Source organism: Dromiciops gliroides, chromosome 3, assembly GCF_019393635.1.
Source record: "Dromiciops gliroides isolate mDroGli1 chromosome 3, mDroGli1.pri, whole genome shotgun sequence".
NCBI lineage: Eukaryota > Metazoa > Chordata > Mammalia > Microbiotheria > Microbiotheriidae > Dromiciops > Dromiciops gliroides.
Window position 1 is genome coordinate 408,712,649 of NC_057863.1, and position 15,025 is coordinate 408,727,673.

The following is a 15,025-nucleotide window of genomic DNA, read 5'->3' on the forward strand; positions in this document are numbered from 1 at the left end:
AACCATTTCATAGTGACTTTACTAAATTACAAACTCCTGGACCTCTTCAGTGGAGAATATTGGACATAACAATGAGCAGATAGTACATTTTAGGTGGGTTCCGAACTGTCAGTGACAGAGTCCAAACACAGTATTAATGGGCGGGTGTCAATTTGGAGCATGTTATTTACTGGACTGGTGCAAGGGATCTGTCCTTGGTTCTCTGTTATACATTTTTATCAAGAAAGCATAGACAGGGAGCAGCTAGGTGGTGCAGTGGATAAAGCACCGGCCCTGGATTCAGGGGACCTGAGTTCAAATCTGGCCTCAGACACGTGACACTTATTAGCTGTGTGACCCTGGGCAAGTCACGTAACCCTCATTTCCCTGCCCCCCCAAAAAGTTGTATCTTTTGTTCAGTCATTTTTTTTAAGTATTTTATTTTTGTTCAGTCATTTTTAGTCATGTCCAACTTTGTGACCCCATTTGGGATTTTCTATGCAAAGATGCTAGAGTGGTTTGCCATTTCCTGTTCATTTTACAGATGAGGAAACTGAGGCAAACAGGGTTAAGTGACTTGCCCAGGGTCACACAACTAGTAAGTATCTGAGGTCAAATTTGAATTCAGGAAGATTTGTCTTCCTCACCACAGGCCTGGTGTTCTAACTATTGCAACACCTAACTGCCCCATGTCTTATCTTTACCATGCTAAATATCCCCATTTTCCTTAACTATTTTCACATAATATGGTATTTAGGCTACTCACCATCCTAGTTGCCCTCTTCTAAAGTTACTCCTATATGTCAGTGCCCATCCTAAAATGTGAGTTTCAGAACACTGCTCACAATACCCTGAATGTGACCTGAAGTAGTATATAGTATTGAGGCAATATTATTACTCTTGGTCTGAATGCTTACTCTGAAGGTTCTATGATTTCATCAGTGTGGACACTTCCTTTGCCAATGAAAATGGAGACATTTCTATGCTTTTTCTCCATGTTTCATTCATGTCTATACTTTCCCATAAAGCTTTCATTTGTGCAAGGCCCTGGAGATTCTTCTTTATTCTTTGTGTATCTTATGCATACCACTACAGATTTTCATTAATACTTTCTCTTCCCTTGGTTTCCATAACATTGTGTTCTCCTGGTTTTTCTGAATTTCTCATGGGTTCTTCTCCATCATCTTAGTTGATCCTGTTCTTCATCCTGCCTGCAAAGCACGGACATTACTCAAAACTCTGTCTTTGGCTCTCTTTACTTCTTTCATCTTTTCTTTTCTACCTGCATTCTTTCCCTTGGTCATTTTGTCTACTTCCATAGTTTCAGTTATCACCTCTCTGTACCTCTCTCTGAAGCAGGTAGGTGGTACAATCCAGAGCATTCTGGACCTGGAAACAGGAAGGCCTGAGTTCAAATCTGACCTCAGATACTTAATAACTGTGTGACTCACAAGTCATTTAATCACTGTTTGTCTTAGTTTCCTCAACTGTAAAAAGGGGATAATAATATCACCTACCTCACCAGATTGTTTTAAGGAGATAATATTTTTTAAAAGTACTTAGCATTGTAACTATTGGAATGACGCCACCTGCTGGAGACTTACTGTAGAAATGAGGTGAACATCTCTGAGGGCAAGAAAATGCGCCTTTTCTTTGGTGTCAGGAAGTGACATTTGCTGGTGGGAGGAAGAAGGGGGAGCCTGGTGCTCTGATTCTCTCTCTTTTCCTGAGGATGCTGGTGGAGAAGGGAGCGAGAAATGCGCTCTCCCTTTAATAGATAGGAATCTAGGCCTTTCTCTCTCTCTTTACCAAATTCTTATTCTCCTTAATAAATGCTTAAAAGTCTAACTTTTGCTAAAGCTTATAATTTATTGGCGACCACTCATTAGATATTTTAGACAGTTTAGCTAGAATTTTAGCCCTTAACAGCATAGTACTTAGAACATAGTAGACACCATATAAATGTTTATTTTCTTCTTTGGCTCTCCCTTTTCTATCTCTGGCTTTCTTTGATATCTCTCAAAAGAAATTATTCCTCCCTCTGAATCTCATAGGCCATTCTGTTTGACCTTTCCCATGAATTTAAACATTTACCAACTTGTGTCAGTTATTTGTATTTATGCCTCATTCCCCTCCCCAATTTCCACTAGATTACAAGCTCCTGAAGGGCATAAACTGTGTCATTTCTATTACAGTTAACAAGGAGAAATTAATACCATTTATAACTAATCTCTGGATTTTTTTCTCTCCTGTCAATAGTGTTACATCACAAATTCTAGCATAATTGTTTTCATTTTGAGGATCCAAGCATTTGATAGGACCAGGATTTTTCAACTGTGCTTGTTTTCCCACTTTACATATAGCATGTTGGTGGACTCCCATCTAGGATATATGCCAAAGCTGAGAGGGGCTTCAAAGGCCTAAGAGATCAAAATACAGAAAAGAGGCAAATGAACTAGGCTAACGTCCAGGAGGGATTCTAAGCCCAGGCTAGTGAACAATTATAGCAAAGCACACCCACTTATATAACCAGCTTAGTCCAAATGGCCAGCAACAAGGGTGGTATTTCTGAGGATCATAAGATATATAGTAATTGTAAGCAGCTTTTCCAAAAGTAATTTTAACTGTCTTTTTTACTATGTGTGTGTATGTGTGTATATTACAGTCTCAGCTGCCTAGTAACCTGAAATAACTAGTATTCTTTTAAAAAAAGAATCAAATTTCTTAAAAGTTTCTTGTCTTTTTAGAGAAGACAGCATATAGTCTTTTTTTTTTTAACTTAAAATGAGGTGAGCTATTTCAGCATGTCAAAGATCCATAATTTAATCAACAAAGGTCTTTTTTCCAGCAACAAAGCTCACAATTCCAGGGCTTTAGCAGACCTTCTTTGTGAGTTGCTGTGGCCAAATGGAATTATTACCCTGTGGCCATTTGGGTAAATGAGAGTCTCCCAATCCATTACAGGCTCACACTGAAATCTTTCCAGCTTGGTAGGGACTGCCAGACTTGTGTTTTGCTGGCATAGTCTTTAGGAACCCAAGGCATGGCCATCAGTCCATGCTGAATTACTGATGCAGGACTTTAGGTGCCATTGTACATTTTAAAATATATCCATTATCTAACAGTTTTAAGTGAGTCATAAAAGTTATGTGATAGTTGCATAGTAATTGAAATACAGTTCTTACTGTTGGAGCAAATGATAAAAATATATGATACTTAAAAACATTTTTAAATGACCTGTATTTGCTAAGATCCTAATGTGCTTTCTTTGGCTATCCTATGTCCTTGAAATCAGCTTTTTAAATTTTCTCTCTTAATCAACCACGACTATGATTTAGCCCCTTTTTTTGTTTTAAATGTTTTTATTTATAAATGAGGGCTAGTACTCAAAATACTACCCAAAGTAAAAACAAATGGGATATTTTAAAGTATGTAACTACAACCAAACAGGGCTGCATTATTTAAAATGAAGCCCAGCTGTTTCTTAAAAGTCCAACATTATTCTCTTTGTTTTCATTCCTGCTGTTAATGATGAAGAGGAAATACTTAAATAGATGATTACTTTAAAGCAAAAAGAGGGATGAAAAGTTGTGGGAAATGGAGTGACTTTCTGTTTTGAATGTTTGTAAAGGTTCAGGAGAAGTTGGTATATACTCCAGTTGGTGGCGGATTTCTACTTCAGTTGCATGGGTCAGAACTCGTGGGTGTTGGATGGCTCATAGTAGGGGGTGGAGTATTTCCTCTGACCCTTTTTCCTCATCTGTTTCTTAACCTCCTTCCTGTGCTAATGCATTCAACAGCATTTCTTTGCTGTAAGGCACTGGCAGTGCTTCATGGAGCCAATGTCTTAGATGACTGTACCTGGAAATTATTTCATGTTTTATTATTCAAGGAGATCATTAAATTACAAGTCTATTTCTAGACATTAGTTCTTGATTATTTTCCAGGAAAATGAAAAACTCCATTACAACTTTTTTTAAAGAAGTTGCTTTTGTAGTTGTGTTGCTGGCACAACACTCAGAACATTTTCTCCAATTTTATATCCCTTCTGTTTTGTATTTTATAGACAGGGTTAACAATAGCCTACTTGAGGTGTTAGTTAAATTATACATTTTATACATTTAAGTTCCTTTGTATTTAGAGTATATGATTTATTGAAAAATATTTAATGTGTTTTTTTTTTACTGGAAAATATTTAGGCAGTTCTTAGATTTTCTATAACAAACTACCATGTAGAATATATATAATTGTAACCTAATTTGAAATTAAGTTGCTTTTGGGGCAGCTGGGTGGCGCAGTGGATAAAGCACCGGCCCTGGATTCAGGAGTTCCTGAGTTCAAATCCGGCCTCAGACACTTGACACTTACTAGCTGTGTGACCCTGGGCAAGTCACTTAACCCCCATTGCCCCGCAAAAAAAAAAAAAAAAAAGAAAGAAAAAAAAGAAAAGAAATTAAGTTGCTTCTGTGGCAGTCATATGCCACAGATTTGCCAGTACTATCTACAGTTCAAGGTGAGGGAAAGTGTACCTTTAAGAAGAAAATATTTGTCAGGCTGCGTACCCCGATTTTTGGTTCAAAAAAATATGATCACCATAACTATGTTGATATTTCTTTTTTTGTTGTTATAAATACATATAGGCAATACTGTGTGAGCAGATTTTATGACCTGCTACATTGATTGTAAGTACCTAGAAAGTGGAAATTGTGTCCTATTTATCTCTGCATCCCATCAGGGACTAGCACAATGCCTTACACATTGAGGTTGATCAATCAACATTTTTTTGATTGAATTGAATAGAGTTGAATTGAACTATGATGTTTTCCCTTTTCTTTGGACATTTCAGCTTCCTCAAATCCAGAAGTTATCAAGATCAGCTCAATTTTGGATATAGCACCAAAAGTTGAAGAATATTATGTCAAAGGCTACATAGTAGGAGCTGTTCACCCCGTTATATTATCTGTTGGACGAAGAAGACACTTGCCAGCAAGCCATCTGTATAGAGTTGTACTGTCTCGTTTAAAATTAAGGTACGGTATGCCAGAAAGGATTACTCTAGGGTGTCATCACTTATTTTTAGTTGGAAAAAATTAATTTTTACAAATCCATTTCATAATACAAAGATTGTCTTCTAGATCCTGTCTTCTCTTGATACAGTGATAAGGTATTCTAGTGATGTTCAGTATTCTACCATTGAATATCATTAATCTACCTCACATCCAACTCTTGGTCATCCATTTTCCCACCATGCTGACACACACCATCTTCCATCTCAACTCCCATTTTAGATCAGTTAAATGCTCCTAGATGGCCTTCTGACCTCAATAATATCTTTATTGCCCTATGACAATTCTTATATTCATTTTTTTTTGTTTTTTTGTTTTGTTTTTTGTTTTGTTTTTGTGGGGCAATGAGGGTTAAGTGACTTGCCCAGGGTCACACAGCTAGTAAGTGTAAAGTGTCTGAGGCCGGATTTGAACTCAGGTCCTCCTGAATCCAGGGCCGGTGCTTTTTACACTGCGCCATCTAGCTGCCCCTATATTCATTTTTTTTTAAATTCTTGCCATATAATCCATAGAAACTATACCTCTTTCCTCAAGTCCACAGCTAGATTCTCCTTCTCCTCATTCTTAAACACATACTTTTTTTTGATGGGGCAGTGAGGGTTAAGTGACTTGCCCAAGGTCACACAGCTAGTAAGTGTCAAATGTCTGAGGTCAGATTTGAACTCAGGTCCTCCTGAATCCAGGGCTGGTGTTTTATCCACTGCGCCACCTAGCTACCCTCTCCTCATTCTTAGCAGATGACCTCTCCTGCTTCTCTAAGATCAAGGCTGTGTGAAGTGAGTTTCTTCAAATCACTTCCTGACTTGCTGTTTATCAAAGAGGAGGAATTAATATTCCCACCACTGGTGATTATATGGAATTAAACTCTGTAATGAAATTACTTTAGTAATAAGATACTTGGCTGAGAAGCCAAATCTTTAGGACATGTCATCATCACCTCTTGGTTGCCTTCTTATATGTCCTGACCCTCCTCCTAATTTCCATTTTTAATAGCACTACTCTTCTCCCAAAAACTTTAAAATGAGACCTCAGAGTTTTATTTGACTCTTCTCTTTATCTCATTCCCCTCTTATGTCCAAATAGTTGCCATGTAGTATTGTACTTCTACAATATCTTTTATCTACCCTGCTATGCACCCTAACTTCTAGTCTTTATCACTTCTTACCTAGATAATTGTAAGAACTTGCTAACTGGTCTCTTGGCCACTGCTACCCGAATAATCTTCCAAATACACAGCTCTGATCACTTCACTTTTTCAAACAGCCTTCAGTGGCTCCTAATTGTCTACAAAATAAATAACAAACTCCTTAACCTGCATCCAACATCCCCTCCTACTTTAACCTACTTTGTCAGCTTTAGTTAATACAGCTCTACATTACAACTAAAATAGACCATTTCCTATTTTCTCATTATACTCTCTTTCATTTCCTTTTTGGTTTTGGTTTTGTGGGGCAATGAAGGTTAAGTGACTTGCCCAGGGTCACACAGCTAGTAAGCGTGAAGTGTCTAAGGCTGAATTTGAGCTCAGGTCCTCCTGACTCCAGGGCAGGTGCTTTATCTACTGCTCCACCTAGCTGCCCCTCTTTCATTTCCAAACCGTTGTTATCATCCCTCAAGCCTTCAGTGGATTCCCCTGCCATATTCACCTGTCAAAATCCCTCCTTTCCTTCAAAGGTCAACTCAGGTGCCATCTTTCCAAAAAAACTTTCTTGATTTTATCCCAACCCCTGCTGGATTCTCCTTTGTCCAATTTCCCACAGAACTGTACTTAGCTATTGTCACATTCCAATTGATATTGTAGTTATTTATATATGCCTTATCTTCCCTACTAAATGTTTTTTTCCTGACAACTGGGAATGTGACATGTTTGTTTGTGTAATTTCAATGCCCATCATAGTATCTTACTCTTTGTAAGAGCTTAATAAATGTTTTTAATTGAATTGAATTAAATGGTAGCAACTGAAACTAATATTAAATTGTAAAATGCACTAATTGAACTAATGAGAAATTTCAAATTTTTGCAAGTGTAGATTTACCTCCTGAACTTTGTAGGTTTGTTTTCCCCAATATAGGGTTCAAAAAAATTAGCCATCATGTTTTGAAATGATTTATTTTCAAAACAATAGCTTATTTTTTGCTAGTACCCAGAGTTAATAGTCTCCAAAATAAAATAATAAAATAAAGTATTTTATTTCCATCACAATAATAAACCCCAAGCCTAGATAAATACCGGAATTTAACAAAAACATAATTCCCCAGATTTCATATAAAAATCCATGGCAAACCCTTCAGATTTTGCTTAGCGCAACGGTCAGCAACCTCTTTAGCCCAGAATGGCCTTAGTAACCCTGAGCAACATCCTTCTGCAGCCAAACAATAGGAAAGAAAGAGGAAAGAAGGGAGAGGGAAAAGAGAGGACAATAAAAAAAAACAGAGAAAAAGAAAAAAAAAGCAGAAAACCTGGCAATATTTTTGGTAAAGACTTTTATGAATTAACTTGTATCCTTTTAAGGAGGACTACCTTTCACAAAATGATTTCCTACTTATCTACAATTATGCTTCAGCTTTCAATAGAATACTGGGTCCTAACATATATGTAGTAACTCAAGCATTACTAAACAAACATGACACCGTAGCAATGTTTGTGTCCTAATTACAAATCTGATCAGCCATGTATAAATAATTTTTCCATTTTGATATCAAATAAATTATTTCCACATAAAATGTTCCTCTGTGTCTAAGTACCATTTTATTTATGCTTTTGATTCATTTTGTCATACAAAGATTATGCATCAGTCTTGAAATTTACATCAGAAGTTATTTTTCTTTAAATATGTTCCTTTCGATGTGAAATCAGCTTGTGGGTTTAAGCATTATTATAATGTGTCTTCAAGAGGTTTACAATAACAATGCAAAGCCATCAAATCTTATGGAAAATTATGGAAAAATTGTTGCAAGGGTTTTATCTATAGATTGGCCTACAGATAATACCCAGGAAAGTGAGCATTCATCTACAAATATATGCATTTTGACAGACAAACGTTAGGTGAAAGTGAGAAATAGAGCTCTGACCCAAGATCTTCTCTCTGTCACAGCCAGACACAGACAACACCCAAAGGACAAGGCCGACCCAGGCTCATCATTGAGGAATGTCCCTTGACGTATGAAACTCTAACAAATGAAGGAGCAAAAGGGTTGATAGAAAAGGTACTGCTGTTTATCTTGGCCATTTCTATTGTGTTGTGGTTTTTTCTATTTCTATTGTGATTTTTTTAACTTAAAAAAAAGATTGACTTGCATAATGACAATATCTCTGAATAACAACAACAAAAAGATTTCCAAACCCTAGCTAGTTGTTCACTCATTTTAAACATTATTCAAAACAACAGAATTTTAATTTAAAAAAATTTTAAACCTGAATTGTCCTAGGAGTTTAATGTAATGATATTTAGCCTGTAATGGACATCTGTATCATACATTAAGTCCTACTCCATTTCCTCATCATGCCTTGTTGTGTCCTGGGTCCTAGAATACCATGAGACTAGAGTCCAAACTTGGAAGTTCTACCATGCTGGAAAGGCTTCAAGCATGGTCCCAGCAACTGACTCTGACTACTTTCTGAAGACTGACTTAACTTAATACAGAGACTCATCAGGAGTGGGCTAGTCATAGGACCTTTGGCAATGGCAAACCATGAAACAAAGACAAATAGAAAATGAACTTCAGTCCTGTGTGGCTTTTTTTCACTTTCACAGTTGCAACACCTCCTCTAGCTCACTTTCCCCAAATGGCAGCTAACTAATAATCCTACACTCATTCTAAGGGTAATTCTGATGGTTTGCAGTTTCTTATACTGTATCACAAGGCCCCATCCAGTGTGGCTCTATCCATCTCAAGGTATAGCAAGGACAGAAGTTATACGAATATCCCCCAAATTGGATGTGTACTCAACTTTTTGCCCACAGTCAGACTCAGGTAAGAGTGGACTCAAGCTTAAAGTAGAGAGAAAGGTAGTCAGGCACACATCTTAAGACTGAGTGTATCTCCTTTGTTTTACTTTGTGGAAGCCCCATCAGGTTTTCTTCTTACCAGATTTCATGTTTTGGCTAACAGGACAGTACACTACTGGGCTGGGTCAAGCAGATCATTCCTTAGGACTGGGGCCTTACCGAACTAAGGTACTGCTGAACCCAGTTATCACTGCTACCAACTCATATTGTCACCTGTCAGTGCCCACAAGGTTACAACCTGGTCATGTCTATCTCCATATATTTGTTCATCTATCATTAATAAAGAGTAACCACAATGGATAAAGCACTGGCCCTGGATTCATGAGTACCTGAGTTCAAATCCGGCCTCAGACACTTGACACTTACTAGCTGTGTGACCCTGGGCAAGTCATTTAACCCCCATTGCCCTGTAAAAAAAAAAAAGAAAGAAAGAAAGAGTAACCACAAAGAAACAAAAGAAATCTGGGCACATCATGGTAGAGTGGGAAATGGGGCAATCCATACTCAAAAGCCATCAAGGAAGAAAGTGAGAGACCATCTGCTTGAACCTTTTATATGCATCCTTAGTTAATTAGAAGACTCTTTTTAATTAGAAGACTCTTCATCACCACAATACTAGTCCCTCGGTCACTCATAACCAGAAATAGACTCATCAGGCCTTTGCATGTTGGATTGAAACAAAGCAAGGAATATTGTATTCTTCCGTCTAACCCACCAGGAAAAGCAAATACTTTCATGCTCTAAGGAGTAGGCCTTCATTGGCCAGTCTCCTCATTAAACAGTAATAGAAGCAAAAAAGCCAGAAGGGATAGAAGATACTAAGAATCATATGGTTTTCAAATTATCTACAAATAGTTTAACTGTTGGTACTCTAAATGTAAGATCCTTGCTCAGTGTCCAGTGAGTAAACATACTATTTTAAGAAGAAAAATCAGAAGAAAATGGAAATTGTGGCAAAATGGAAGAATGGCTCACAAGTTCTCCTTAGAGAAGAAAATATGTCTAGGCAAAATTGGTTTTATCATGCATCCAAATAAAGCAAGAAACATTATTTCCGAGTTTACTTGCTCATCTTATTTTTTCACTGGTCCTGATAAGCACTTACAAAAAGGTCATTTCAAGATAATTGCAGATTGTGTACTAAAATCTCTTGCACAAGAGGTAGAGGAATTTTACAAACAATTTGATAAGACCCATTAAATAAAATCAACATAGACTTTAATATGCATAAACTTGAATAATGCAAAAGTGAACATAGAGGAGAATAGTGAACAATTTGTTGGAAAACGTGTCCAGGAGTAAAAATTTAGAGAGACTAAGGATTATAAACTAACCCCAAACCCTATATTCTATATAATGGATATTTTCTTCAAAAAGAGATTAGGTGAGCACTCAACCTGGAATACACTGAATAGTAGGACCAAAAATAAAGTTGATGATATTTTAACAGATAGGAAATGACTAGTTCATTTTCTGGAAGGCATTTCCATACTATCTGTCTATGCTCAGTCAGTCTACTGCCTTGTTAGAACAAAGATCAAAATCAATGCCAAAATTAGATGAAGATTTGAAAAACGTATAAAAATGAGAAGAGGATATGGCACACAATTGAGACCACCCATTTGACTATTTAAACAAGGTGTTCATACAACAAACATTGACAAAAACTAACATTAAGTATGGTCAACTGACATCAATCAAATGCTGTAACAGGGAAAACAGAAGATGATAGAAATCCCTTCAGCCAGCAAACACTTCATCTCTTTGCTAGGAACAGAGATGTGACAGAAAAGGGGAAGATCAAATTATTTAAGAACATAAAATCATTTGTAAAATTAATGGAGAAAGTAGAAGATTATGAAAAGTAATAATTCATAAAACAACAAAAAGCAATAGAGGAAAAAATTAATTTACAGAAAATTTGGTGAGATCCACCTATGCCAGATCATCTCAAGGTCATTTAAGATTAAAATGGAAGGAGAAAATAAGGAATAAAGGAGAAAGGAGAGGAGAGGCAAAACCAAAGAAAAATGAGCTGTAAAGATTTCTGTAAACAACTTTTCCCCATCACTAAAAGTGGAGCTACCTCATTTAGATTTTAACATCTCAATCCCAAATATGCTGAATCAAGAAGTAGAAAGAGTAATAAAGAGAACAAAAATGGGAAGAGCAGCTAAACTAGACCAAAGTATACACAAAAGACATTTTACTAAAGATGAAACATCGAAGGTTTTGAGGAATGAATCCTCAAGATATTAAAGAGAAAGTAAAGTGCCAAATGATTGGGGGGGGGGGTGGAGTGAAGGAGTGAATCACAGACTTTATTATTGTCCCAAAAAAGGTAATCGAAAAAACTGTAAAAACTACTAATGTCTACAAAATATTTATAGGAAATATCTGCATACTTGCCAGGAGTATACTTGATAAAAATATGCAAGCAATTTTCTACAGCAGCCTACATCTTTATAGTCCTATAATTGGCCTAAAGCATGAAGAATATAAGAACCTACTGCACATATTGTTGACTATTAAAAAACAGTTGATTTGATGGAGCAAAATGCTCTTAAACAGCAAATTCCCCATGTATATGTCAAAATCATACAATGGTCTTTGGATAACAAAACAACAGAAAGAACTTTGTTCAACAACTCTAAGATTAATATCAATCGAAGTATAAAACAGAAATGTATAAGCTTGCCAAAGGTATTTGCCACTGTCATAGATTATGTACTGTGCAGAGACCACATGGAAGAAAGATTCCCCATATCTTTGCATATGACATTATGTTGACTGCAGAGCCATATATGTATACATGTGTACATGTACATATATGTATATAGGCTCTGTAGATACCTATTTCTATATGATATATATAATCTAGAAAGACAGCCAGACATAGATATATGTGTATGTTGGACAGACACTGTGGATAGATAACGAGTTGGGTCTAGAAAGAGTTGGATTGCCTTTGGGAAATTGTGCAGTTCTTATCATGACACCCCCAAGGCTTCTTCCTGAAACAAAGTCTCCATCTTATTAACATTAATATTCTTCTGTGATGCTTTATGTCTGTGGGTTATGGAATGCCACAAACTCCAAAGAACTTAAGTTTCATCTTACCCAAAGAGCAATGGAAAAGGACATGGTGAATGTAAATAGCATGCCACATATTATCAATGAAGAAACCATAGGAGTGGCAGCATAAAGGGGTGCCATCAGGAAGTTTTATAACTGGAAAAAGAGGTGGGCCAATCATATAGTTGGAGCAGAAGATAACTGATAAACAGATTATGGGCTCCTAGTATGTCTTTCATCTCTAGAGATCTAAAGGAATGTTCCCATGACAATTGGTGAAGGATTTATAGGAGAATAAGAACGAAAATCACACATGATGAGAAGGAATGAAGGGATTGTAATCTGTACCATTAAAGAGAGTGCCCACATTGATGAAATCCCAGGTCCAACAAAATATTTTTTGTTCACTGTGTGTATTTTTTATGTCATAAGCTGCTAGATTTCATGGGAAGCATCTAACGTGTTCTAATACTATTCCATTGGTGTGTTTAATAAATGCTTTTCATCACAATTTTTAATGTGTTAGCTTGTATTTTACAAAAATTCCTGAGGTTTTTGTTTTCTAGGTGAGAAAGTGTGAGATTTTCCTGTAACTTTGTCCGTGTTTCTGTTGTTATCTTGACTTAGATGAGGATAAGTAAAATATATATATATATATATATATATATATATATATATATATATATATACACACATGCCCACATACATATACATGTAACCAGTGGTAGCTAATCATGAATAAAGATGATAGCTATCAGCACATATGTATATGTTTCTGCTGTGGAAATGGACTTGTTTATAAATATTTGGGAAATGCGTTAGATTGGTACATGAAAACCATAAGATTAATCATGATAAGTAAGAAACTCATGATGAGTAACTCGTGTCATGTTTTGCAAAATGTTTTAATATTAGGAAAAAAGGCCATTTAAATGAAAATTTATTTTAATTGAATTTTTTTTAATTGAATTCCTCATATATTTCTAGTGGAACAAACTCAGAGACCTATTTTGTCTCTAACTTCCTGAACATGGTTGAAGACATATCGAAACAGGAAATTATTGTTATTTCAGCATTTGTAGTAATGTAACTATCCCAGAAAGAAAGACATTTCAGGAAATGAAGTACATAATATATTTGAAATGTTCTGTGTGCATGCCTAAGAGTAATGGACATGAGCCATTTGACATCTTGTGAAAACTACATTGTAGGATTTAACTTTACATTTATGCCAACTTAATTTTGAAAGTGAGGAAAAGATAATTATCCAGAATTCTTAAATGAAAAAATATAGAATAATATCAATGTCCTTTATTTTAAAAACTGAAAAGGAATTAGCACTGTTTCTTTATTTAATACCTAAAGTGAAACTGACTAACCTTTTTGTATTTTGTCTCTCAAAGCTATGAACTTCACATATAGAGAATAAACACAAATTGAATTCTCCCCACTTACAACATGATGTTTCTCTAACCTTAACCCTTATCTTCTGTCCTTTCCCCTATTTTATTTATGTTTCTGTTATTAGGGGAGAAAAAGTTTCATGAATTGTCCTATTTTTTCATTCTCTGTAAGAAAATGATGTTACATCAACCATAACTCTTTGTCCATCCCATTTAATCCATCTCTTTCTTTTCTCTATTTTCTCCTCTCTTCCCTAGCCCTCTCCAACTTTGCCTTCTCTATTCTCCCCCCTTTGGCTTTTATCCTATCCCCCCTTTCCCCTTCCCCTTCCCCTTCATTTCTTTCTTTTTTTTTTTTAAAGTGAGGCAATTGGGGTTAAGTGACTTGCCCAGGGTCACACAGCTAGTAAGTGTTAAGTGTCTGAGGCTGGATTTGAACTCAGGTCCTCCTGACTCCAGGGCCGGTGCTCTATCCACTGCACCACCTAGCTGCCCCTCCCCTTCATTTCTAAAAGTGTAATAGACACACTTTACTCTGCCCTGTGCAGGCCATAGCTGGAGTATTGTGTTCAGGTCTAGATATCACATTTTATGAAGAACATTGATAATATGGAAATTGGGCAGAGGGCAACTAGATGGTGAAGGGCCTCAAGATTTTATCACATGGAGATCAGTTGAAAGAACTAGGGATATTTAGCCTGGAGAAGAGACTGCTTGGGATAGTAGACAGGGCACTGGATTTGGAGTCAAGACCTAAATTTAAATCCAGCTTTGGATACTTACTAAAATGGAGAGAAGTCACTTTTCACCTAGTGAAAAGTGGGTAGGGAAAATTTGAAAATTTTTTACTCTAGGGAATGTTTTAAGGAAGGGAGAGACTTTAGCAAATATTGGTGGTGATGCGGGGGAGGGGAATCCATTCTAGGGATGGGGGACTATATGAAGAAAAGCATGGTGACAAGGGTAGACAGTACAAGAAGAAAGAGCAGAAATAGTCTAGTAGTCCCATATTCCTGGAACATAAAGTATGTGAAAAGGAATAGTATGAAATAAGGCTGGAAAGGTAGGTTGGAGCCAGACTGTAGGATAAGAAATATCTACTTGATTCAATAGTTATTGAAGAATCACGGAAGGGTTTTGAGTAGATAAGTGACACCATCTGCCACTTGCTACCTGTATAACCTGTATAACCTATAAATCACTTCAACTTCCTGATTCCCAACTCTCTCCCCACAAATGTTAGTGCCTTCCTTCTGAATACTGCCTTGCATTTATTTTTGTATTTATTATCTGCCTCCATTTCCTCAACTGTAAAATGAGAATGATAATGTCAGCTTCCTGTCAAGGTTGTTGTAAGGATCAAATGATATATTTGCACAGTGCCTAGCATATTGTAGTACTATATAAATGTTACCTATTATAATCTTCGTCATCACCACCACCACCATCATCATTGCTACTATTATTATCATTATCTATATCTTTTTATGTA

The 15,025-nt window shown here is 36.4% G+C and overlaps 1 protein-coding gene across 2 annotated transcripts in view; it reads left to right on the forward strand.

Moving 5' to 3' along the window:
• Window positions 1–15,025, forward strand: part of RFTN2 (raftlin family member 2) — an 85,511-nt gene that overhangs the window by 8,108 nt on the left and 62,378 nt on the right. For both annotated transcript variants that reach the window (XM_043998620.1, XM_043998619.1), the window contains exons 2-3: window positions 4,826–5,009; window positions 8,141–8,252. In XM_043998620.1, coding sequence (XP_043854555.1) covers window positions 4,826–5,009; window positions 8,141–8,252 — 296 coding nt within the window. The remainder of the gene's footprint in view (window positions 1–4,825; window positions 5,010–8,140; window positions 8,253–15,025) is intronic.